General features: G+C 35.1%; 1 protein-coding gene across 50 annotated transcripts in view; it reads right to left on the bottom strand.

The window, feature by feature from the left end:
- TRDN (triadin) overlaps nucleotides 1-25546 on the bottom strand; it is a 409007-nt gene that overhangs the window by 134667 nt on the left and 248794 nt on the right. For all 50 annotated transcript variants that reach the window (XM_069599059.1, XM_069599060.1, XM_069599070.1 and 47 more), the window contains 2 exons: nucleotides 12445-12498; nucleotides 8136-8165 (listed from right to left, as the gene is read on the bottom strand). In XM_069599059.1, the coding sequence (XP_069455160.1) occupies nucleotides 8136-8165; nucleotides 12445-12498 (84 nt within the window). The remainder of the gene's footprint in view (nucleotides 1-8135; nucleotides 8166-12444; nucleotides 12499-25546) is intronic.

The raw sequence follows: 25546 nt of genomic DNA, 5'->3' as shown, positions 1-25546 counted from the left end.
CTGAGCAACTGAACTGAACTGATAGCAATCCAGGTGAAATGCACAGTACTCTCCTTCAATTGATATATCTCCAATACAAACATGAAATGACTCTTATTATATTGAAAAGAAACAGATGATGGCTCATGGGTTACCAATGAACATAAAATCTACTTAGTAATTGCTATGTAGTAATGTGCATTCAGTGATCAAAAGTCATCTCTTTAATTTTTAGTCTTTTGGGTATTCAGCCTATATCTGAGAAATTTATATTTCCAGTATTTATACCATGAATCTATCTGTTCCTATCACTTGAAATTAAAAACAAGTTTTTAAAAACATGTTTATCTTAGGATTGTGTTCAGTCGCTAAGTCATTTCCAACTATTGCAACACCATAGACAGTAGCCCATCAGGCTCCTCTATCCATGGGTTTCTCCAGAAAAGAATACTGGAGTGGGTGGCCAATTCCTTCTATATATTTTAGGATGGAGGCACATTTCTTTTTTCTTGGCGAGGGGATAGAGGCACCTTAACTTAAATTTTTGTTTAGAATTTTTTGTTCTATTTTCTTTCTTTTATCTCTTCTGTAACTTAGTTTTGGAATGTTCTGAATATTACTGAAAATAGAATAATAATAATGAATGATGAATTAGCACTTGCAAAAGATAGGTAAACTGTTCTCTGGCTGACAATTATTTTGCTTAGAACCTACAGCAACAGATATTCACTAACATTTTGGTGAGTTAATGGATTTGTGTGCTTTTTGGTGACATAGACAGATTATGATTATATTTACAAATGGACCTAAAATGTTTGAAGATGACAGTGAGTAGAAGACTGTTCACAAAAGGCAGTTAGATGGTCAACTGAATTGTTTTATGAGAAAATGATAATCAGCAACAGAAATAGTGTGGTGAAAATAATAACCTAATTCCATAGAAATAGAAAGATGAAAACACATTTTAGGAGAGCAACTTGGGGAAAAAAATCTAGAAAGTGATTAAAATGAGCATGGTTTCTGAAGCAATAATTCCACTTATAGATTTCCAAGAAGAAAAATGCAAACCTATCTCATGGAAAGATGCTTTGTTTCTGACATTGTTTTATACCTCTAAATAATGGGAATATTAATCAGTACCCTCCATGCTGCTGCTGCTGCTGCTGCTAAGTCGCTTCAGTCGTCTGACTCATTGCGACCCCGTAGACGGCAGCCCACCAGGCTCCCTCGTCCCTGGGATTCTCCAGGCAAGAATGCTGGAGTGGGTTGCCATTTCCTTCTCCAGTGCATGAAAGTGAAAATGAAAGTGAAGTCGCTCAGTCGTGTCTGACTCAGCGACCCCATGGACTGCAGCCTAGCAGGCTTCTCAGTCCACAGGATTTTCCAGGCAAGAGTAGTGGAGTGGGGTGCCATTGCCTTCTCTGAGTACCCTCCATAGAGTAGGAGGATGGTTCAGGGGATTTATAGTATATACACGTAATTGAAAACTACAGTCATTAAAATGATGTTTTGCAACTTCTTTCTGAATTTCTATTTTTCTGTGAGAGGGTTATATTTCACGTATAAGAGGGGAAAAAAACCCCTTATTTTTAAGCAATATATCCTTGAAACTATACACTTATTTATTGAGTAAATATTTATTAAACACCACTGTGCTTAGCATCATTAGTAAAAAAAAAACTTTTGACTAAATTTTTCTTAATACCTGCCACCTCACCCTCAAAAAACAATCTTTTCCTTGCTACTCAGTTTCTCACCAGGAAGTTAATGAAGTGGGTGAAATCTGTGATCTAAAACAAATGTGCCCTGCAAGCAATTTCTCATTCATTTCCTTCGTGAGTAAATACCCTAGTTAGGTAAGCAGGTAATTCAAATACTAGAAAAATATTACATAAACAACTCCATACAAGAGTGCAATAAATGCTATTTGTCATTTTACTTGTATATTTAGCTATAATGTCACTTCTATTTGCAGGCATATATTCTCATATTACATGGGCTGAAAGTGTGAAGTGAGCAGTTCAATGGCCCACACAAGTTATTAATTAGTTTGGCCGTAGTATACTGGGATAGGATTTATCCCTGAGAGGTCCTATGATTCTCATTGAGCCATCTTTTGAGCCCAGAGTACAGCCTAATGCAAACCACAGAAAGATTATGGTGAGCACATGTCATTCAGAACTGCAACTGCTGATGAAGCTGGGGAAGAAAGGCAGAACAGACAAAGGATAAAACGGGCTTATCAGAATTGGGTTATTTTCAGTCCCTTTGTTTTTAAACTAGATGCTGGCACGGGGCAGGGCTGAAAAGCTGAATACAATATGGGTAAGTCTAGAATTCCCGTTGTTTTTAATCTACTGTTCGTTTCTCTGGTAGTAAGGATAGATAAAATATTGTGTGTGCTAAGTCACTTCACTCGTGTCCAACTCTTTCAACCCTATGGGCTGTGAGGCCTGCCAGCCTCCTCTGTCCATGGACTTCTCCAGGCAAGAATACAGGAGTGAGATGCCATGCCCTCCTCCAGGGCATCTTCCCGACCCAGGAATCTAACCCACATGTCTTATGTCTTCTGCATTGGGAGGCGGGTTATTTACCACCAGTGTCACCTGGGAAGCCCCGATAAAATATTGTATTAGATATCAATTGTTCTGTAATAAAGGAAAGAAAAGGATATGAACTCCAGGGTCAGGTAATGTGCATCACTTGTTAAAACAGAGAAAATATTTCACAAAGTAGAAATGTAAAAAATAACAAGTCATGTTATTTTTGATCTAACTGGATCAGTCTAACTGATTGATCTAATCAAGTTGGTCTTTAAAAAATTCAATATATTTGCTGTGAGAACTGGGAGCTATAGTGAAATGTACTTAAAATGTCATCATAATTACAAGTCTTTTGGTTAGCAGTCAACAGAACAGCAGATTTATATAAGTAAATACCTGAGCAACCAAAAATACAATGCTTGAAACTGGAAGATCACATACTGACCCTGAAGAGCCATTAGTACCAGGCCTCAATACTCATGTTATTAAACTTCATTATGCTCTCTCAGCATCCTGCTGAGATGGCTTAAAATATTATAAAGACTTACTTGCTGAATATATCTCCCTATAGGCCATCTGCCCAATAATCTGAACAACAATCTTCTATTAAGAACATACAGGCCCATAGCAGCTGTGATTTAAAAGCAGTGATGTATCTGCAATCTGTCCATCACTCACTCAACTTTAGCTGTGTATCAGGTATGCTCTATTATATCCATAATGATGCCAGAGAATAACGAAATACCAATTGGGATTGAAGGGAAAATTTAACTCTCTGATAGGCTAATAAACCACGTAATGAAGTATACCATTTGTGAGTGTGTATGTTTGGAACTTGCCAATTGACATCCTTATTCAATTACAATATCAGAGACTTTGCATTGTTTTTCAGCATGACTCCTCTTCTAATTTCAATGATGAAGTCCTAGAACTTAGGACTAATTCTCACATGTGTTCGACTCTATTAAGTCTTGCCCTAATTACAGTAAACAATAAATCTTATCTGGGTAGTTCTCAATGCAGTTGTATCCTTCAGAACATAACCTGAGTTGAAATAGGTTTTCCAGCCCCTAGAATTTCATCAATGAAGCTGATGTTAGATAAATGAGATCTATCTAGATCTGCTAGTGCAACTCAAGTAGCAGCTAGAGACAATATACGCTGAAGACAAAATTATTAATGTGTGTGTGATCAGTCATGTCCAAATCTGTGATCACATCAGGCTCCTCTGTCCAGGGAATTTTCCTGGCAAGAATACTGGAGCAGGTTGCCATTTTCTACTCCAGGGGATCTTTCTGACCTGGGGATCAAACTCACATCTCAAGGTCAGTTTTCATTCCAAACCCAAAGAAAGGCAATGCCAAAGAATGCTCAAACTACCCCACAATTGCACTCATCTCACACGCTAGTAAAGTAATGCTCAAAATTCTCCAAGCCAGGCTTCAACAATACATGAACCGTGAACTCCCTGATATTCAAGCTGGTTTTAGAAAAGGCAGAGGAACCAGAGATCAAATTGCCAACATCTGCTGGATCATGGAAAAAGCAAGGGAATTCCAGAAAAACATCTATTTCTGCTTTATTGACTGTGCCAAAGCCTTTGACTGTGTGGATCACAATCAACTGTGGAAAATTCTGAAAGAGATGGGAATACCAGACCACCTAACCTGCCTCTTGAGAAATCTGTAGGCAGGTCAGGAAGCAACAGTTAGAACTGGACATGGAACAACAGACTGGTTCCAAACAGGAAAAGGAGTACGTCAAGGCTGTACATTGTCTCCCTGCTTATTTAACTTCTATGCAGAGTCTATCACGGGAAACGCTGGACTGGAAGAAACACAAACTGGAATCAAGATTGCCGGGAAAAATGTCAATAACCTCAGATATGCAGATGACACCACCCTTATGGCAGAAAGTGAAGAGGAACTAAAAAGCCTCTTGATGAAAGTGAAAGAGGAGAGCAAAAGAGTTGGCTTAAAGCTCAACATTCAGAAAACGAAGATCATGGCATCTGGTCCCATCACTTTATGGGAAATAGATGGGGAAACAGTGGAAACAGTGTCAGACTTTATTTTTTGGGCTCCAAAATCACTGCAAATGGTGACTGTAGCCATGAAATTAAAAGACGCTTACTCCTTGGAAGAACAGTTATGACAAACCTAGATGAGACATTACTTTGCCGACTAAGGTCCGTCTAGTCAAGGCTATGGTTTTTCCAGTGGTCATGTATGGATGTGAGAGTTGGACTGTGAAGAAGGCTGAGCACCGAAGAGTTGATGCTTTTGAACTGTGGTGTTGGAGAAGACTCTTGAGAGTCCCTTGGACTGCAAGGAGATCCAACCAGTCCATTCTGAAGGAGATCAGCCCTGGGATTACTTTGGAAGGAATGATGCTAAAGCTGAAGCTCCAGTACTTTGGCCACCTCATGCGCAGAGTTGACTCATTGGAAAAGACTCTGATGCTGGGAGGGATTGGGGGCAGGAGGAGAAGGGGACGACCGAGGATGAGATGGCTGGATGGCATCACGGACTCGATGGACATGAGTCTGAGTGAACTCCAGGAGATGGTGATGGACAGGGAGGCCTGGGGTGTTGTGATTCACGGGGTAGCAAGGAGTCGGACACGACTGAGCGACTGAATTGAACTGAACTGAACTTGTATTTCCTGCATTGGCAGATGGATTCTTTACCACTGTACCATTTGGGAAGCCCCAAATTGTTAATAATTGACTAGTAAATTCCTAGACCTAAAATGCTCAGTGTAATATAACTCCAACATTCAAAAAGCTAAGATCATGGCATCTGGTCACATCACTTCATGCCAAATAGATGGGGAAACAATGGAAATAGTGACAGACTTTATTTTGGGGGGGCTCCAAAATCACTGCAGATGGTGACTACAGCCATGAAATTAAAAGATACTTGCTCTTTGTAAGAAAAGCTATGACAAACATAGACAGCATATTAAAAAGCAGAGGCATTACTTTGCCAAAAAGGTCCATATATTCAAAGCTGTGGTTTTTCCAGTAGTCATGTATGGATATGAGAGTTGGACTGTAAGGAAAGCTGAGTGCCGAAGAATTGATGCTTTTGAACTGTGGTGTTGGAGAAGACTCTTGAGAGTCCCTTGGACTATAAGGAGATCCAACCAGTCCATCCTAAAGGAAATCAGTCCTGAATATTCATTGGAAGGACTGATGCTGAAGCTGAAACTCTAATACTTTGGCCACCTGATGTGAAGAATGGACTCATTGGAAAAGACCCTGATGCTGGGAAAGACTGAAGGCAGGAGGAGAAGGGGACAACAGAAGGTGAGATGGTTGGATGGCATCACTGACTCGATGGACATGAGTTTGAACAAGCTCCAAGAGTTGGTGATGGACAGGGAAGCCTCGGGTGCTGCTGTCCATGGGGTTTCAAAGTGTTGGACAGGACTGAGTGACAACTAAAGATAATTCCCAATTGAAAAAAAAAACCCTTCCTTGTCTGCATTGTGAAAATTTGAGTGCCTGCTCATATTTCTTGTGGCTATAATATTTATCTTAAGATTCCTAGATATTACTGATTTATTCACATAATAAATATCTGTTGAGCAATGTACAAACTAAGGAAATATGTTAGTCCCTGTAGGGGATAAAAGTGAATTAGAGATGGTCCCTTTAGTCAAAGTCTTAAAGTCAATTAGAATAGAATGAAAATGATGCAAAGAATATGAAGTATAATGAGCATAAGGTAAATAATAGTAAGGAGGTACACATAAACTCTGAAGGAAGACTATAAATGAAAGAGAAAGAATATTTCATGGGAGGATCAAACAATCCAGAGGAAAGAGAATTTATCTTGAGCCCTAGAAACACTGAGTATTCATAGAAGGAAAAGGCAAGGGCCAGATCTACTACGATAATAGCAGGAACAATAGCAGCATATTGTATCTGTAAATTTGAAAGGGGTTTACTATAGATAAAATACACAATACTTAAAGGAAGAAAGTGGGTGAGAGTACAGGATATAGGCTCCACCATGGTGCCCTGGTAACTTTTGTTCTAGGTATACATGCCATTCAGGCAAAGGTTTGAACCACAGCTAATTAATTCTAAGTCTGGCAGGATGCCTTGTGTCCTTCTAAAATGTAAGGGGATGGATGAGCCTCTGCGGACTTGCTACGAGACCATTTCCCTTGTGCCTGTCTGTTTTACTATCTGTCAAAAACTTACTATCTTTTTTTTTTTCTTGTATATCTCTGTATACACACCACAACATTGATCATATAAATGATATATTTTCCAAAATGCACTGAAATATTTCCTGTGTATATGTATACTGATTTCTATGCCTTGATAATAAGTACAACTAATAATATGTATTAGCTGACTTCATTATGATACTATGTAATAGTAATAACCAACTAAAACAGTGTCTCCTTCTCAGATCTATTGACTCTTAGATTCTGGTTTAACAGAAGTAGAATGTGACCCCTAAGCTCTTGGCACTATGTAAAATTCTGATGATACTAAATTTAAAATATAACACTTTTCTTATTTTTCTCAGATCAGATGAACACTAATTAGAATATAACTGTCATTTTCAAAGTCAGAAGTGATTGCTTATCTCTACATGCAATTTTTCGCTGAGAAAATAAGCCTAGATTAATGAACAGGGGTGATATCTAGAAATCCCATCTAAGAGTAGTCAGGATGTGCATTAGAACCATCTCTAAATAGAATCACAGAGATTTAGACGGCCTTAACAGTCTTCCCAGCTTGAATAAAGTTTAGACAGTGTCCTTCTTGACTACAGGCCCCTGACCTCCCTTTTATCAGAGCATTTACTTCAGAAAATTGTAAATTCCTTCTCTGTCCCTTTGAAACATAAATCTTTTACAACCAGAAATACCTTTTTCAAGATCTGTAAGATATCACTTTGAAATATAATCATCAAAGGGGATGCATAGTCCTATATGCCAGTCTCTGAGGAAGGGTAGGAACCTAATTTCCCAGGCAACAGTTAGGAAATCTAGATGGCCTCATCACATTGACCAGCTCCTGCTGAGAGTTAAAGTTAAGAGTTCAGTTTCTCCTACTGTAAACACACTTGACCCCTTTGCAGCAGTCTTGAATAAAGTCTTCCTTGCCCATTTAAGTCCATCAGGTGCAGTTTCTCTTTGATAACAGGGAATAAATGATTCCATATCAGGACATCCTGATAAAGAGAGGTGGAGTGCAAGGGATGGATCATGACTTATTTGCAACTTAATAGAACAAAGTAACATCAGTCGCTTGCCAGCGTCACAGAAATAAGTAGTTGCTATGAGAAAATTGGTCTCTATTTTACATATTTTTGGCATTTAATAAAATTTCTAATGAAATAGGCAGCCAAAGATTTTGAGAGATGGTGTTTCACTCCCTACATATTGAGAAAGATTAGATTAAAATTACTGTTAAAAAAGTGGTTCACCCTTAAGTGTGATGAGATGTAGAAAAAAACACAGTCGCACAAAATATATGCACATAATAGATTCAAAGTAAATATAGACAAGCTGGCAGTCAAACTTCCACTCTGACTTTTGGTAACTTGTTCACATAAAAAGCATAATGGAACTCTGCGTAAAACATACCTTCCTTCTTTTCCTCTTTTTTAGTAGGTGCTGAAATAGGGAGAGAAAATAGCATTAGAACATATTAAATAACTATTCTTCAGAAAACTGGGAACATGCGAATGTAGTGCATGTATTCATAAATTTAGTGGTTATCAACGAACAAACGAACCCATTCAAATTTGAAATAAGAAAATAAGTTGAAAATAATATTCATATGAAGTTTTTTAATTCAGATATAGACACAGAACAAAAAGAGAATAAAAATATGCTGTTACACAGACAAGTAGTTAAAATAATGTCTTTAGCATAATTCCATCTTAGATTTGAAATTGTTATATCTCAGCAAATCACAATCACTTCTAAAATAAAAGGACTAGGTCTATGCAAAAAATAATGGAATATATAAATTATCTGTGCCTAGTTACTGAAGAATTATATACCAGTTTATCCCACATAGTATAACTGTATAAAATGTATCATTTCTGAAAGAGTTAATAAAAATTCCACCCTCCTTTTGGCAAATGTATACCATCATTTACAAACAGAAAAGGCCCAGCACACTTTAATTACCTTTGAATCTTGACTTCCTCTGTGGTGGAATTTACCTAATCCTAGATCACAAGTCTAAACAGGATCCAAGTTATAGTTTATAAATGGAAGCGTTCGAGGGAGGCATTCAGTCATCTGGGAGTTGTTCCAAGCGAGGTTGACCCTAGGTTCTGTGTAAAGTTCATTCTGGGGCCAAATCTATGATGCCTTAAGCCACATTAATTGAATCAGAGATTGTGCGCATCCCTTAAAGCAATTCCTTTTGAGTGGATTAGAATTTGGGGGACCACTTTCAACCAATATCCAGAACTATATTGGATCTATACTTTATGCTACAATTGCCAAAACACTTCCGTGTACATTCTCTCTTTGGCCGTCATAACAATCTAATGAGAAAGGCAGGCCAGAGCAAGGAACTAAGCCTTAGAGACGTCAGATGATGTACACATGTTCACACTGTGTAGCAGACTGTGAGCAAGTGTCAGAACTGGGTATAAAAATCAGAAACAAGAGACTCAAAAGGAATATAATTAAATTTACTATATTAATGTATTACAGGTCATTTTTATCTATTTTCTAAACATGTAATTAATGGCATTATTTTTGTAGTAAAAAAGTAAATTCACAAGTAAATTAATTCTACTTGATTCATATTTGTTTCTTTTAATGGAGTTTTAATTAATAACACACAAAATATAGAAAGGATCTATACCTATAATATTTTTAAGTTAAGAAATTCGCCTATTCCACTGATATAATAAGGAGAGTAATAAAGATACTAAGATGCACGGTAGGATATCAACACTGCCCAATAGATTTCAAAGCCATCAGGCATTATTTCAGCAAATTCTTTGGAATTGACTCAATAGACTTATTTGTAGTTAGTTCTTTACTTAACACATAAGAATTTACTTCAAGAAGCTGCATAATTTTCAAAAATCACCCACCATGTATACATTTGATTCTCTAATTCACTTAAATGTTCACATTTTACCTGGAGCTTGTACAATAAGGACAAGAATTGAATGGTGTTATCCTTTCAGATACTGCAAAGAGGATTTTGCTTAGTTTTTCTCTTATAGTTATCTCCACAATGTCTCCCAAATTTAAGTTATAACCTCTCTCAAGATGGATCAGAGTGAAGGTAGAGGGTTCTTTAAAAAAAATAACTTAAAACAACATATGTCTCATGTCTTGATAATGACAATAACCTTTTATAACTACCACTAACTCTTTATGTCATCCACTCACCAACAATGCATTTTTTCCTCCAGTTTATTTTTTAGTCATGCTACAAATCCAAGTCATCACCTCTCCTTCATGAGAAATCCCACTTACTGAAAATCACTTTGTCTTAAAATTCTTTGGCATTTATTATCTTTACAATTCAATTTAGCACTACTAGGTAGCCAATTTGTGTTATTACTTAAATTTTCCCTGTCTCCAAATTGCAATCTCCTGTAGCATAGAGACCTTCATTTCATAGACTTTTCAGTGCCTCAAAACACTAAATGCTAAATGTACTTCCAAAAAAAAGGCATGCTAAATCTTAATTATAATTAAATATGCACATACACATACAGAATCTATCTAAAACTAGGTTTAAAATATTTAGTTATAAAAATTAAAAAATAAACAGATAAACTCTACTTTTACCCCACTACAAACATTACTGTTAATTTTACCACTTTATCCAACAAAGATATCAGTCTTTGCTATAAAAATATTGCCACTGTTTTTAAGCTGCCTTCACACAGAGTACTTGCAAATATTAATTAATTCTATGCATAATTTAATTGGGCAGCTGTCGTGTTATAAAACCTGTCTACAAAAGGTCTACTGAGTATGTGCACAGGACAAGTGACATTTATCCCTATTTGGTGTGCCCCTGCTTTGAGGTGTCATTACAATTCAGTGAACATGTATATATATGTCTCCTAACTCTTGCCTTGCACACGGTGTTCAATCAACACTTTGATCCAATCTTCCTAAAAGGATAGTTCTAACAAGCCTTCAAAACTCTACATTGTTATTCACTCAACAATAAATCCTTTCTTCTGAAAGAATAAGTTCTGGGGCTGCCTTATCCAATGTACTTAGAATGTAAAAGTGAAGAGTCCATGGCCCCAAGCTCAAATTTCAAGTAGATTTCCAGAAAGCCCTTCAATTCCCTCCCCTGTACCCTCTAAAATGAGTCTGAACTAACACTAAATCCCAGCCTCAGGTCATAGTTCCACATCCACCATGGCCTTCAGAAACCTCTGTTAAGATAGACTGTGCTGGGTGATTGTGCTTTCTTTCATAAGAACCTATGTGTTTTAACTGCAGTAATTCTTGAACCAGTAGACATTCACTTAAGGAATTTATTCATGAATAGAAAACACAAAAGAGATGATGATATTTGCCGTGCTCTTCCTATAATATTTACTACATTCCTTATCAGAACTCTTCTAAAGAAGAATCAGTTTTGTTGGGCAGCTTAATGACCAAATGAAAACGAAAACTTTGTATCATAATTCTTAACCATTCTAGCATATATATATCCATATATATATATATATACATATATATATAATATACAGCCTCATTGGTCTGATGGCTAGTCAAACCATTTTATCAAATGTTCACTAGATTGATTCAACATACAGTTGGGTTCAGGATTAAACATAACAGAAAATTTTGGATCAAATGTAATCATGTCATGTGCTGAGAAGTCTGCTACAAGGGCCTTCTGCCTAGAAACAAATGTACCACCATCTAAATGCATCTCCTTTACTGGTCAATACCGTATAATGTGGCATGGTGGTGGTTTAATCACTAAGTTGTGTCCTACTCTTTGCAACCCCATGGACTATAGCCTGCCAGGTTCCTCTGTCCATGGGATTTCCCAGGCAAGAACACTGGAGTGGGTTGTCATTTTTTCCTCCAGGGGATCTTCCCAACCCAGGGATCAAACCCAGGTTTCCTGCTTGGCAGAAGGATTCTTTACACTGAGCCACCTGGGAAGCCCCATAATGTGGTATAGGAGAGAAAGATTTTCTCCAGAAAATATTCTACTTTTTTCTTTAGAACACTCTTCAGTGTTCTATAAAGCAGACACTGGAGTTAGAATAGCTTTCTCAAAGGATGCGATTTCAGGTGATAGTTAAAAAACAACATTATAGAAAAATTAAAGTAATTTTCCCAAATTGATGAATTAAAAACCATTATATTTTCTAAAGATCTCTTGAAGAAAGCCACTTTTGATGCCCTAACGATGTTAGGGCACATTTTCACAAGTGACTCATAAAAATAGGATGATTACTTTGTAGTCATACCTGACTTTTACAGTCTTAGTACACAGATAAAGTAATACTAATTTAATAATATTATGACTGAATTTTCTAGGATGACAGTAATTACAATATGTAACTGAAAACACTGGAAAATGTATATATTTGTGTCTCTCTGCATTATCATCATCATTATCCAACTATCAATTAATCTACAGTTTATTTTGATAGTAAAAGGAAAAGCTCAGTAACATATTTGGAGTCAAGATATGAACTCTTGGATTGTTAATTGTCTCCTCTGCAAATGTGGCATTACTCTCAGTTACACTTTTTCCATTTACTAAATATGTACTTGAAATGTGTATCTTCATGCAACAAAAAAATTTTTTTCTATAATGACCCAGCAGATGGTGCTATTCTGCAATAAACAGCTTGGATTTTGTCAATAAAGTGCTAAGACCTTTTTTTTTTTTTTTTTTAAGAATTTTTAGTGTTTTACTGCTTACCTTGTGCTGCAACTTTTATTGTCCCTTGTTTGGTTTCTGGGGCTTTGCTAGGCTCTTATGAATAAAAAGAGAAATAAATTACCATGAAATACTATTTGAGAAAGACATGTAACAACAAAAAAAGGAAAATTATAAAAACAAACATAAAAACACTGTCCTTGGCATTCAAAATTTTTGTTAAGAAATGAACACAATTATTAGGGGAAGTGCTCAGAGTTAGGCTTACTAAGACAAAAATAACTATACCAAATAAAAGAATAAAATTAAGTTTCCCGAAACTGTTTTGCTTCACTGTTAACTGACCATAGGATACTTTGCACTTGCTTAGTACCTGATTTTGAAACTCTCAGAATTCTTTCCACATTGTTTCTGTATTATTAGCCCTTTGAAATGCATGGAGCATTTAGACATAAATAAAATGGCTCATTGAAGGTCATTGTGTGACTGACTAAAGCCCAGGAAAACCAAATTCCAGCACCAACCTTTGACTTAAAATTTCATTCCCTATACAACTGTGGTGCCCATCAACATAACCATGGCCCTGGGCAACAATATGTGTTGTGAGAGAATCAGCAAGTTTCGTTTTGAATTTTTCCTCCTTCTTGTCTTAGGGGATTTGGTTGTTTTTGTTTGTTTGTTTTTTCCATTTGTTCAGAATGTTCTCTTGAAAGAAACAGAGTATCAAAAAACCCCTCCACTTTTAAATAATTGAATATATTATGTGAGTAATTAGCATAAAAATAAAGGAGAAATAAAGATTTTAAAAAGGAATGGATCATTGCACACTTCATTAATTGTTCGTGATTGTCTTCACTACATTTTCAATACTTGAATTCTCATTTAACAACATTCAGATATTAATCTTTATATGTTCATTTACCACATATTTATTTAGGATCCATTATTTTTATGTACTAAGCTAGGTGTAAATGTAGTAATTGATATACACACATATTCAGCCTTTCATTTAATTATCATCAAATGTTTATTATAGATTGTTTAATATTACAGTTCTAGTTAGAGTTAGAAAATAACAAGACTGCATTTGAATAACTTGGCCAAGAATCAAGCAAAGAATCCATGTTTCTTTGGCCAAAATTGAAGAGGTTTAATTTTAATTCATGCTTTACCTCTTGTTGGTAAGATAATTATTTATCTGTATTGTAATCATAGTTATGAAAATGGTACATTTTAATTCTCTTTTTATATAAAATAAATATTTTTGATCCACATATATGGTTTACATTATAACTAAATTTATTTCTTTAGACAAAATATATTTTGCCAAAATTAAATTCATAGTCCATTCTACCTATGATCTCTTTATTATTAATTTGTTTTTACCTGGAAGAAAACTCCATGCAGTTATCATGTTAGTGCTATCTTTATCACATCTAGATTAGATGATCTCAAATCAGAATTAAGATTTATATTTAGATAGTGGGGATTCCCTAGTGGCTCACTGGTAAAGAATCTGCCTGCAAATCAGGAGACCAGGGTTCGATCCCCAGATTGGGGAGATCCCCTGGAGAAGGAAATGGCAACCCACTCCAGTATTCTTGCCTGGAGAATTCCATGGACAGAGGAGCCTGATGGGCTACAGTCCATGTGGTCGCAAAGAGTCGGCGTGACTGAGTGACTAACACAACAGTGAATTCCTAATTAATATATTTCTAATTCCTCAACCTTATAACTCGCATTTAGTGGTGACTTAATAAATAATTGGTTAATTAAAAGGGAGATGAAAGGATAAAATAATACATAAGAGCATTTAAAAAAAAAGTTCATCATCTAGACTGCCCAGGTGTTTTACTACTTAAAGTGAAAGAAAGAAAGTGAAGTCGCTCAGTTGTGTCCGACTCTTTGCAACCCATGGACTGTAGCCCACCAAGCTCCTCCATCCATGGGATTCTCCAGGCAAGAATACTGGAGTGGGTTGCCATTTCCTTCTCCAGGGGATCTTCCTGACCCAGCGATCAAACGCAGGTCTCCCATTGCAGGCAGATGCTCTAACCTCTGCACCACGAGGGAAGCCAAGGTCTCAACATATCAGAATTGTGGAGTAATTCTTAACTTAAAAAAAAGAAAAAAAACTGTTTAACAAACCACCGTCAGTAAAGTACCTTAGCATTTTATAGTCAAATTTCCACCTATCTTTTCTTTATTTTTTAGCTGTATTCTTAGATCACAGACCCTAAAGGATTTCTCCATGTCTAAGATTCTGTTAGACCACCTAGTATACCAGTTGTGAATTACAGATAGCTTTTCTTAGGGCCTTATTAATAACTTTTCTCATTGATCATTCAGCTCATCTCTCAGCCTCAAATCTGTTGAGGACACATACAGAGGTGCTAAGATTTGACATTTGCTTGTGTACAGCACTTCAGTTTTCAAAACCAAGGCTTCAGGAACAGAGTAACTCTGAGAACATAAAAATACATTAAGAAGACCAGACTTCTTAAAACCCTGTAACAGTAAAAACAATTAAATCCTGATAGACAAGTTTTTATTACACATAATTTTTTGGCCTCCTTTTGATTACTGCCAACTGCAAATGACATAGCCTTTTACTAGTCAAAATTTCAGATATATAAAAAATGAAGATGGTATAGTAAGCTCCATTCTCATTGGTATTTTCAACATTCATTCAAAAATTAAGTGATAGCCAGTCTTATTTCCCCTGTGCTACTCACTACCTCTACTATACATATCCCAAATGAAAATTTTATTATGTGTTTTAAGTTTTTATTTGATAATTTTTATAGTTATACTTTGGAAATAAAATAGTAATTCAAACAAAAACCCAGAACAATAAGAAAATTCAACTGAAGTTTATAATAATTCTGAAATCCACAAATAATAGTTTGTAGTTTAAAATCAGAGACAGGATGGACCTAGATTTAAGTGTAAGTCTCCTGGGAATATTTTAACAGGAAATTATCAAAATAGTTATGGTACTTTGATAGTATTCCTAGCTTCCTGAAACATGTTGTATTTATACAAATTGTTATGAATCAGATTAGCCAAACATTTCAGTGTCTTCTGATTGCTTATGCTTGAAACAATCATCTAACAAGCTGAAAAATACTGTGAGTCTGCAAATATTTTGTTAAGAAATCAATTTTGCATATAAGTTTAATATTAGTTTATTATCATGAACTTTTCATTTACAGGGCTCTGTTTATACTCTGACTTCTTTTAATGTGATGTGTGAATCCACTGAGCTTATAACTGTAGGATTCAAATGTAACTTTAACAGTAAGGGTAGTTTTGTAAATTCAGTGACAGACACCTTTTAAAAAATGTTTCTAGTTGAAAACTGTAGGATTCAAATGTAGTATTTTAAAAATCTAATTATGAAAGTGACCAAAATTCCAGTTGACTGATTTTAAATGAGACATTACATTTAAGAAATCATTTCATTTTTAAGATAACACAAAATTAATCTGAACTCCCTTTTTCTCTTTTCATTGATCCTGTATTATGCAGAAAGTGTTTTAATTTTAAATTTCAGAATTTTATTTTCACTAGCACATACTGTAGCCCTGATTACATCTGGCAAGTTGCAGAATTCACTATTTCAAACAAATTTATTTTTAATTTTCATAGATGAGGAAATATAGAAAATTTTTTAAGGGTATAAACTAAAAACATTTAAGGAACAAAAAATTTCCCTAGGATTCAAATTAAGACTTAACCTTTTATTAATTTTCTAAAAAGGACTAGAAACATTTTTTAAAACCTGTCTGTCACTAATTATGCAACAGTACAAGGCATTTAGACAGTTAGGTGAGAAAACTAAATATAGAAAAGTCAAATGACTTTTCTACAAACCAGAAGAAAAATGAATATTTATTAGTTCAGAAGTGAAACAACAATATAAAAGCCTCCTTGATCCTTCAAAAATAAACATCCTTTTCAAGTAATATACCAGAAACTAATGACAAATTATCTTGCAATCCAAGGAGCTGCTAGATCAATCTCTAAATTTTTGTTTCCGATTCTTATAAGATCCAGTATTATTTTTAGGTGTAGATACTCCCCAAGTAGAAAAAGGTTGGCAATTAAGCTAAAAGTTACTACACACTTAAGAATTCTTAAGCTAACTAAACCTCTTGTGCTTGTAGCTCCAGGAAAGCATACTTCAGGGGTATTGCACATTTCAGTATGATAATAACCCCACTGAGATGAAATTAATCATGAAGCAGCCTTCGGCCATCCTGTCTGACCATGGGGACTGAAGCCTGAAAGGTGGGCCTATTTGCTGCCAGATATGCAAATTGAAAAAGGTGCACAATGCAGAAACATGAATAATTTATCAAAATAATCTGTTATTGCTAGAGGTTAAAAATCTGAATAAACTGGCAGCATCGCTACAATAGGTAGCATAATTTAGCTAGACTATTTTTTTTCCCAGAAAATCTTACCTGATTAAGCAATGTGTTTTGTATGTTGTATTTGCCTTAGACTCTAAATAGACTTTAATTTAGTAGCATAGCATTATTGAGTTTAATTCAAAGGAAAAAAAAAAAGATTCTTCAAGGTTTGCTAAAATATAGTCCTGATTTTTTTTTAATCTTTAAGAATACAGACTATGTTTTCCATAAAAACCATTAAGTATTTCTTAATTTGAAAAAAAATAATTTTGATGTTTAGTTAAATTTAAGTCAAAATCTACCTACAGTTTCTACACACACATGGGGTCAGATTTTTCCTTATTCCTTGAAAAGAAGCAAGCTTAAGGAGAAAAGAAACTGGAAAATATCAGTGAGAATATTTACAATTAGAGAATCGGGCATTTCCTCTCAAGGCATCATGTAGCTCTCTGAATGTGTAAGAATGGCAGATTTCTTAAACATTTAACAATTTAGAGTTGAAGATCAAGGTATAAATTTATTTAAACAATTAAAAGAAGGAAACCTGTTTTAACAGAAAGAGAAGATATGAATGAGACACAGATCAATTGGCCTTTCACTTTAAAAAATATTTGGCATGTTGGGGCAAGGCTGGTGATTCCATTTAGATCAAGATAAAGCCTCCTGCCATACAGCTAGTAAAACAATGGAATATGACACCATGGGAAAACGCGAGTCCCATTCCTGGGGATGCCAGATACATATCTGTTTTAGAGAGGTCCTCAGCGTATCTACTTAAAGCAAAAAGGCAGTCCAGGATGATCACTCTAGGTCCCTTTTTACTTCTGTAACACCTTTCTAAAATCAGTGACTATGAACAAAGTGAAGAGTATTTGAAAAAATTACCTATGTTATGTTTTAATGGCAAATCTCTTATTTATTTTTATTATTGAGGCTTACCTTGGTAGTCCTCCCTTACAATCAAATAATGATACTCTTTTCTTTGATTAAATTGTAAAAGCAAATATTTTGACCAAGCACTTCGGACTAATTCTCTTAGAACAATTAGGACTCAAGTAGAAACTTGATTCTTTTATTGAAATAAATGTTATGACCTGGAAAAATTATTCTATTCCCAATATAAGTGAGTTATGCTCTCACCCAAAATTGATTTTGGCTCTTTAAGCAAAATAAAGCAAAATTTTTAAAGTCAATAATTTATTCTAGCAAATAAACTCTTTTATTCTATATATATATTATTACATAAACATATCAAGAAAAAATTTGTGACTGTTCAATCATATTTTTCAGGTAAAGTTTGTCTTAAAAATTAAGATATGTGTTGGTATATTCTCCAACTCATAACTTGTACATACAAAGGAGAGTGATTTCCTCACTAAGTGATATCATGGACCATCATGATCTAAATTCAGCCCTTAAAACCACCAGCCCCTTGTATCACAGATAGCTAAACCCAGTGCTCTGTGACAACCTAGAGGGGTGGGTTGGGGTGTGGGGGCGGGTCAGAGGTTCAAGAAGGAGGGGACATATGCATACTTATTCACACACGCTATGTTGTGCAGAAACCAACACAACACTGTAAACCAATTATCCACCACTTAAAAATAAAAAATTAAACCCATTCATTGATAATATTATTCAACATGTCATGTTTCAACCTGCCAAAACCATTTTTGTTGGAAAAATAAAGAAATACACATTTAATAATAAAAAATCACTAGCCCATATTGTTCTAATATTAGTAAACAGTATCTGAATATTACTATTCTGTTTTTCATTTTCTAGAAAATAAGAAATATACACGTATCTCTTTTATCTCATTACCCAATCAGGGAATGCTATAAATAAACAGAACTGTTAAATGCAAATGTATCCATATGAAAAAAAATATGTGTATATATATATATATATACACATATATATATACATATATATATATATGGATAGTGGAAGTAAAAACTGAGAGCAAAGACTGATTTACTTTTAAGTCTTTAACACAGTTCTTGGCACTAGAAGGCATCTAGTCAATGATTTTGTATGGATACATGAATAATTATTAGGAGACAAGCTGTTTAAAAAACACATTGTTATATGCCTGAAATTCTAAACGAAATGGGTAGCAAATATCCTAATAAAACTGCTCAGACTCACTGAGTCTTTTTTCCTCTACAATACTGCAGATATCAAAATCTGAAGATATTATAATCTGCTTCAAAGAGAATCTATGTTTTTTGTAAAAATGGCAAAGTTTATAAAATACAGATCTATTACACTGAAAATTAGCATGATTTCCAAAAAGAAGAATCCTTAATAGAGAGTCCTAAATCAAGCAATCTAAAGAAGAATTAAGTTATATTTTTAAAGAAACACTTTCAGCTGTACTTTGTCCTCAGGTTTAACAGACAGTTTAAGGTTGAACAACTCCCAATTTGATATTAAATGAGAAAACCTTTCTCCAAATAATTACTGAGTTCCATTACTCATTCTTGCTTCAGTATTTATTGTACTCATGCTTACTGGGGACAGGGACCATAATACTCAGTGTAAGGACTAGTTCCACCCATAGTCTGGTTAGGGATACTATATGAAAAATATAGTAATCTGAGTTCTGGATATGGGTAATTTTTAAGGAGGCAGGTAATAGGTAAGGCTTGAAGGAAAGTACAGAGTCACAGGGGAAAGGGAAAGAAAGCTACAAATTGAGTGCCTGATTCAGTATTCTTGTGGATTATGGATCAATCTGTCTGGGGCAGAAGAGTCTCCTTTGTGTTAAAGAGAAGTAAAAATAAAAGTTTTCAATTCCCTAAAAGTAAATTATGGTCAAAATAATAACCTTGAAATCTCAGTAAATGAGATGTACTTTTTTCTTAGAACACTAAGAGCCATTACATTTTTGGGCAAGGGAGTTATATAGCAATGTTTTGAAGAGATAAGACTCTCTGTGATTGTCAGGAGAAAGGAAGCAAGGGAGCCAGGTAAATTGTCACCACAATATTCCAGTTGCAAGATGATAATGTCTAAGACTAAGCGAGTGTTCATGGAAATGAAGAAAATAAGAAGTCAGACATTTAACAGCCTTCTTTTTCTTCCCCTCTAGATGTGCCTGACATGTACTTAGGAGGAAAAAGAAGGCTGTTTATTAAAATATGACAGGTTTGGGCCCTGATAAACAGAACTGCTTTTAATATAATTTAATTGAAGTTCATAACACAAATATATATTGCGTTTGAGACAGTAGTGTAACTTCAAGGGAAAACACTGAGTAGACAATGGGAAAATATATGGCCTTTGAAGAGAGACAAGGTTAAATTAATGTTATGAGAGTGAGAGTGAACAGTTTCTCCAATGGACAAACAGAAGGCCTTCAGTTACCTTGAGAAAAATGCTGGTTAATAAGGTTAAGAACAAATCAGAGGTTAATTTCAACAAGGTCAATGAAAGAGGATATTTAAAACATGAGGAAATAAACCTCAGGATCAAATATAAAAGGAGTTCATTTTGATATCTAGAACATGATTTTGGAATTGGGATGCAAATAGCAGGGAGACTATTGTTTTATGCTGGTCACGGCCTATCGATAACCTATGCTGTGTCAGGACAGGCCCTGATATTCTTAGTATGAGTGCAAGACACCTTCAGCAATAATTATCAGGAAACTAGTGAGAGGTCAGAAAAATTACTTATCAGTCCCGGAAATTACATTACACAATCTGGGAGTCACAAAATAAGTTCTTGAGGAGAAAGAGAAGGAGAGAGAGAGGGTTAGCAAACTTGCCTTTGTTGGGGTCAAGGTTTTTCTGGGCTCACTGTTGATGAACATAAAACATAAGAGCAGGAATTTTTTTCTGGGAAAAAAAGGTTTGGGAAGAGAGAAAAACAAGAGGCCCAAATGGTTGGTTATTGAAATAAACCAAGATCTCTAAAAATAAAGAAAGAAAGAAAGAAAGAAGCTTGGAGTGTTGAAGTGGGCTGTGAGCCCAGAGCAAGGTACCTCTCTGAGATAGCCATCTAGGAAGTGTTCGCTTATTTGAAGCAGATGGCTCTGAAACCAAAACTTAAGTCAGGCACTTGAGCTAAAAAAAGGAAAAGCCAACTGTCAGGGCTTATACTATATCTGTCTTTAAGTGCTTAAGGTGGGCAGTGACCAAATCAAGGTGAAGCGTGTAAGTCATTTATTTGACAAATGTGGCGAAAAACCACAGAGGGGCAAAAAACCATAGAGGGGAAAAAAAGTGGCTTGAAGGTAGCAGGAAAATCAAGCAAGCACTGCTTTCAAAATAAGGGACTCCTATTTTATTTGAAGAGAGCAGAGAAAAACTTGATGGAGATAAAAATATTAAAAAGTCTGGGGGAATTTCCTGGCAGTCCAGTTAGGACTCCACACTCCCACTGCAGAAGGCACAGGTTCCATACCTGGTCAGGGAACGAAGATACCACATGCCATGATGCAACCAATAAATGAATTTTAAAAAAAGCCTTGGAAGTGGGAAAGCTATTAAGGTGGCAAGATCCCACGATGTGAGAGAGGGCATAATAAAATGCACAGGTGGGCAGAAAGGCATCTCTTCCTCTGGAAATCAAAATTACCCTATTAAGTGTGAGTCAAGCCCAACTATTTCCTGCAAGGGCAATATTGTGATCAATTATGAGTACAAGGAAGACATCCAAATTCAAAACACATTCAATTTAACTGAAAATGGAATTTTATTAAATAAATAAAAAATTTGAGATAAAAGGATAAAAAGAAGAAAAAAACTACTAGAGGGAATAATTGAAAAAAATGTAAAAACAGTAGCAAATAGTGATATAAAAGATGATAGTTAAGAGAAAAAATGGGGAAAATATTTGAGATTCAATTTATTATTCAAATGACTCAGATTTTCTAACGCATAAAATGTCATTATTAAACATTGTATATAAGTATTCTGATATATCAAGACGATAGGGCAATCTTTTTTTCTCTAAAACTAAAGAGGACTATTTGGCAAATAGTTAACACATCTAATTAAGACAGAAAGTAATATTTGATTATTTTCTTCTATCTGATATAAAGATTTTAATCTTATCCTTGGGCCTTTACAAAATACTTTGAAGAAGTGACACAATTTTTGAAGCTATGTATTATGATAGATGCCACATGTTTGAGGTTTTTCCTCTAATCTATTATGTAAAGCATGTGATTAATTATTTGTTTAAACATGAAGGTGATTTTATTTGCTCTTCGTTATCTCTGGGATGCTTGGGAAAATATGCACTACACATTTAGGATGAAATGTCACTGCAAGAGTCATGGATAATCATCTATATTTATTCCTAATTTTAGAGATTGAGGATTTATTGTAATTCTTTATGATCTGTTCTTTAGCGCACATTTGTGTGAGAGCTCTAAGAGCTCAAATGCTATAACTAGCAGTTCACACATGATCGATCCAGAGAAATAAATGGGCTTCACATTGTTGTCCTCCCTGGAAGGATATTTCACCACTTTGTGCTCTCCTTTCCATCAATGTTGAAGGGAATTGTGTACACCTCTCGGGAACAGTAGTTCCCAGTGTCAAAGATGCAGATTTATACTTAAATTGATACTTAAACGGAAGCCTACAGGTTCTCTTAACAGTAAAATAACAAGCCGAGGTTACTGAGGATTGACATTGCTCTGAAGCCCACATTTTCACATATTGCAGCAACTGTACTGCTTTCCCTGGGGATCAGCCAATGAAGCATAATGGTTTACTTTAGCAGCCGGTCTCTACCTTCGAATATTCAAAATCCATGCTCATGTGCACAAATAAGGGAGTTAATATTCAATTACTGGAGCAAGATGCACAGAGGCATTTGAGAGCAAGTCAGTGAAAACACCTTCCCACATACTTTGGTAAAAGGCAGGGTATTAATCTTGTTCTAACAAATGATTAAACAGAAACCCACTCTTGGAGCTGTAAGGCTTCCAAGAAGCCCATCTCCAACACCCCACAGATGGACAGGATTCCACACGACCCATTTGATGGCAGGAGAAGTTTTATACACATGAACTACTATACATATCTGAGTTCAGAAGTCAAAGAAGAGCTCAAAAGTCTATGTTAAGAATGAAATTACAATTGACTCTTTGTAGAGCATAAAATATTTTGAGGACTTTAACACTGACAAGAAATCTCAGAAGCAAGCAGAATAAGTTCCTGTATTATATGATGGGGCTAGAGGGAGAAGGTAAAAATTAAGGATGCAATAGACACTAACATGTTAAATCCTCAGAGCAGAGATTTAGTAAATAATCACCTATCTCTAAAACAAGCTTAGATAGTGATGGGAAATTTTAGAAATCAACTTAATTTCAAAAAAATCCCTGATAACATGGCAGACAAATTACTGGAAAATGCTATCACAGGAGGGCTGAACATTCCACCAATGGTCCCAAATTAATGGCAATCCTCATATGTGTGCAATGTGGGAGACGAGGGTTCCATCCCTGGATTGGGAAGATCCCCTGGAGGAGAGCACGGCAATCCATTTCAGTATTCTTGCCTGGAGAATCCCCACAGACAGAGGAGCCTGGCGGGCTACAGTCCATGGGATCTCAAAGAGTCAGACACAACTGAGTGGCTAAGCACCGCATAGCACACGTATCTAACTAAAATTTCAAGCTCTAGAACCAGAGAACACTCAATAGATGACTAATACCAGGAAGGATGTTTTATCTCTTGAATAGTGGGCAGAAACTTAGTGTGGTACCTCAGTACTTTGTGCTGACATGTTCAAAATATTGATTTATTTTTGCCCATATTTGACTCTCTATATGAGTCCTGGGGATATATGTCAACCCAAATTTCTAAAAATTTTATAGATTCCTCATCCATTAGTTATTGAATTTTCTAGAAGATCAGATAAACAAAAATATACAGATTAAAATCATAATCAGATATTTCTTAAACAAAGCAAAAAGCCAAAATAGACTAACAGAAAACAAAAAAATTAAAACCTATGAATATTCTGCATATTATATTCAACAAAGGTGTATTTCACAGACATCAATACTGTATGTCACATTAAATTCTAGAAAGTACTCACCAAAATATTGTAAACTCACTTCTGTATTTGAATAAAATTTCCAATTTTTGTGCATCAATAGAATTTCTAAAATCATTTGCATAAATTATTTCACTTGATTTATGTCACAATCCTATCAGACAGGCAGGCAGGCCTATGCTAAGTCATAAACATTCCGATTCCTAGTCCAGTATGTTTTCAACATAGAAAGTCTTATCAACTCTTTTCATTTAATGTCATTGTTTCTTGGAGTTTTAAATTATAAAAATTAATATAAAGTTTAAAATGTTATAGCATATTTGTTATATTTTATTTTATATTATATGTATACAATGAAGAGAAGATAATTTCTCATTTATCTTGCTATAAATCATCTTGATAGCCATATATAAACACAGGCAAATCTTTTAATACAAACAGTTCTGGCCTTAAAAAAATAACAATGGCAATACTGACAACTAATTTCTATAGTACTTTATTGCTGTTGTTTAGTCTCTAAGCCATGTCTGACTCTTTTTTGACCCCCATGGACTGTAGCCCACCAAGCTCTTCTGTCCATGGGATTTCCCAGGCAAGAATACTGGAGTGGGTTGCCATTTCCTTCTCCAGGGGATCTTCCCAACCCAGGGATTGAACCCACATTTCCTGCCTTGGCAGGTGGGTTCTTTACCATTGAGCTGCCAGGAAACCCAGACAGTAATTTATAAAACTCCTGTATTATTTGACTTAAACAAGAAAGAAATGCATTATTTCGTGTTACAAAAATAACAAAACAGAAGGTTGCCTTTTAATTACTTATCTTGTTGGGCATAACAGTATCATGCTAAATTAGTGTATTGTTATTACAAGAATATTAATTGTACATGTGCCCCAATGTTCACTGTAGCACTATTTACAATAGCCAGATCATGGAAGCAAACTAAATGTCCATCAACAGAGGAATGGATAAAGATGATGTGGTCTATCTATATGATGGAATATTACTCAGCCATAAAAAAGAATGAAATCAGGCCATTTATAGAGACCTGGATGGACCTAGAAACTGTCATACAGAGTGAAATAAGTCAGAAAGAGAAAAGCAAATATCATATAATATTATGCAGAATTTAGAAAAATGATACAGATGAACCTATTTGCAAAGCTGAAATAGAGACAGACGTAGAGAACACACGTGTGGATACCAGAGGGAGGAGGCCCCAATGGGATGAATTGAGAGACTGGGACTGACATATATACATTACTGTATAAAGCAGATGACTAATTAAAAACGACTGAACAGCACAGGGAATTCTGCTCATTGCTCTGTGGTGAACCTAAATGGGAAGGAAATCAAAAGAAGAGGGGATACATATATGCACATAGATGACTCACTTTGCTGTACAGCAGAAACTAACACAACACTATCATGTAACTATACTCTAGTAAAAGCTCCTTTTAAAAAGTGGGAAAAAGAATATTGATTATAAATAAAACAATGATCTTAATGGAGGATAAATGCATTTATCCCCAAATTCTTTATATTTAAAATAATCCTTACAAAAATATCCAAATAATGGCACCAATTGTATTCACCAAAAATAGAAGAATAAGATCTAGTTCTACTACGCTTTAGTTAACTTTGGATTTATAATTTATTTCTTTCTACTGAGTTTGGTTGCCTTCACATGAATTTAATCTTT

Source organism: Ovis canadensis, chromosome 8 (assembly GCF_042477335.2).
Source record: "Ovis canadensis isolate MfBH-ARS-UI-01 breed Bighorn chromosome 8, ARS-UI_OviCan_v2, whole genome shotgun sequence".
NCBI classification, from domain to species: Eukaryota; Metazoa; Chordata; class Mammalia; order Artiodactyla; family Bovidae; genus Ovis; species Ovis canadensis.
The sequence above is the reverse complement of the archived record's forward strand: the minus strand, read 5'-3'. Positions and strand labels throughout refer to the sequence as shown.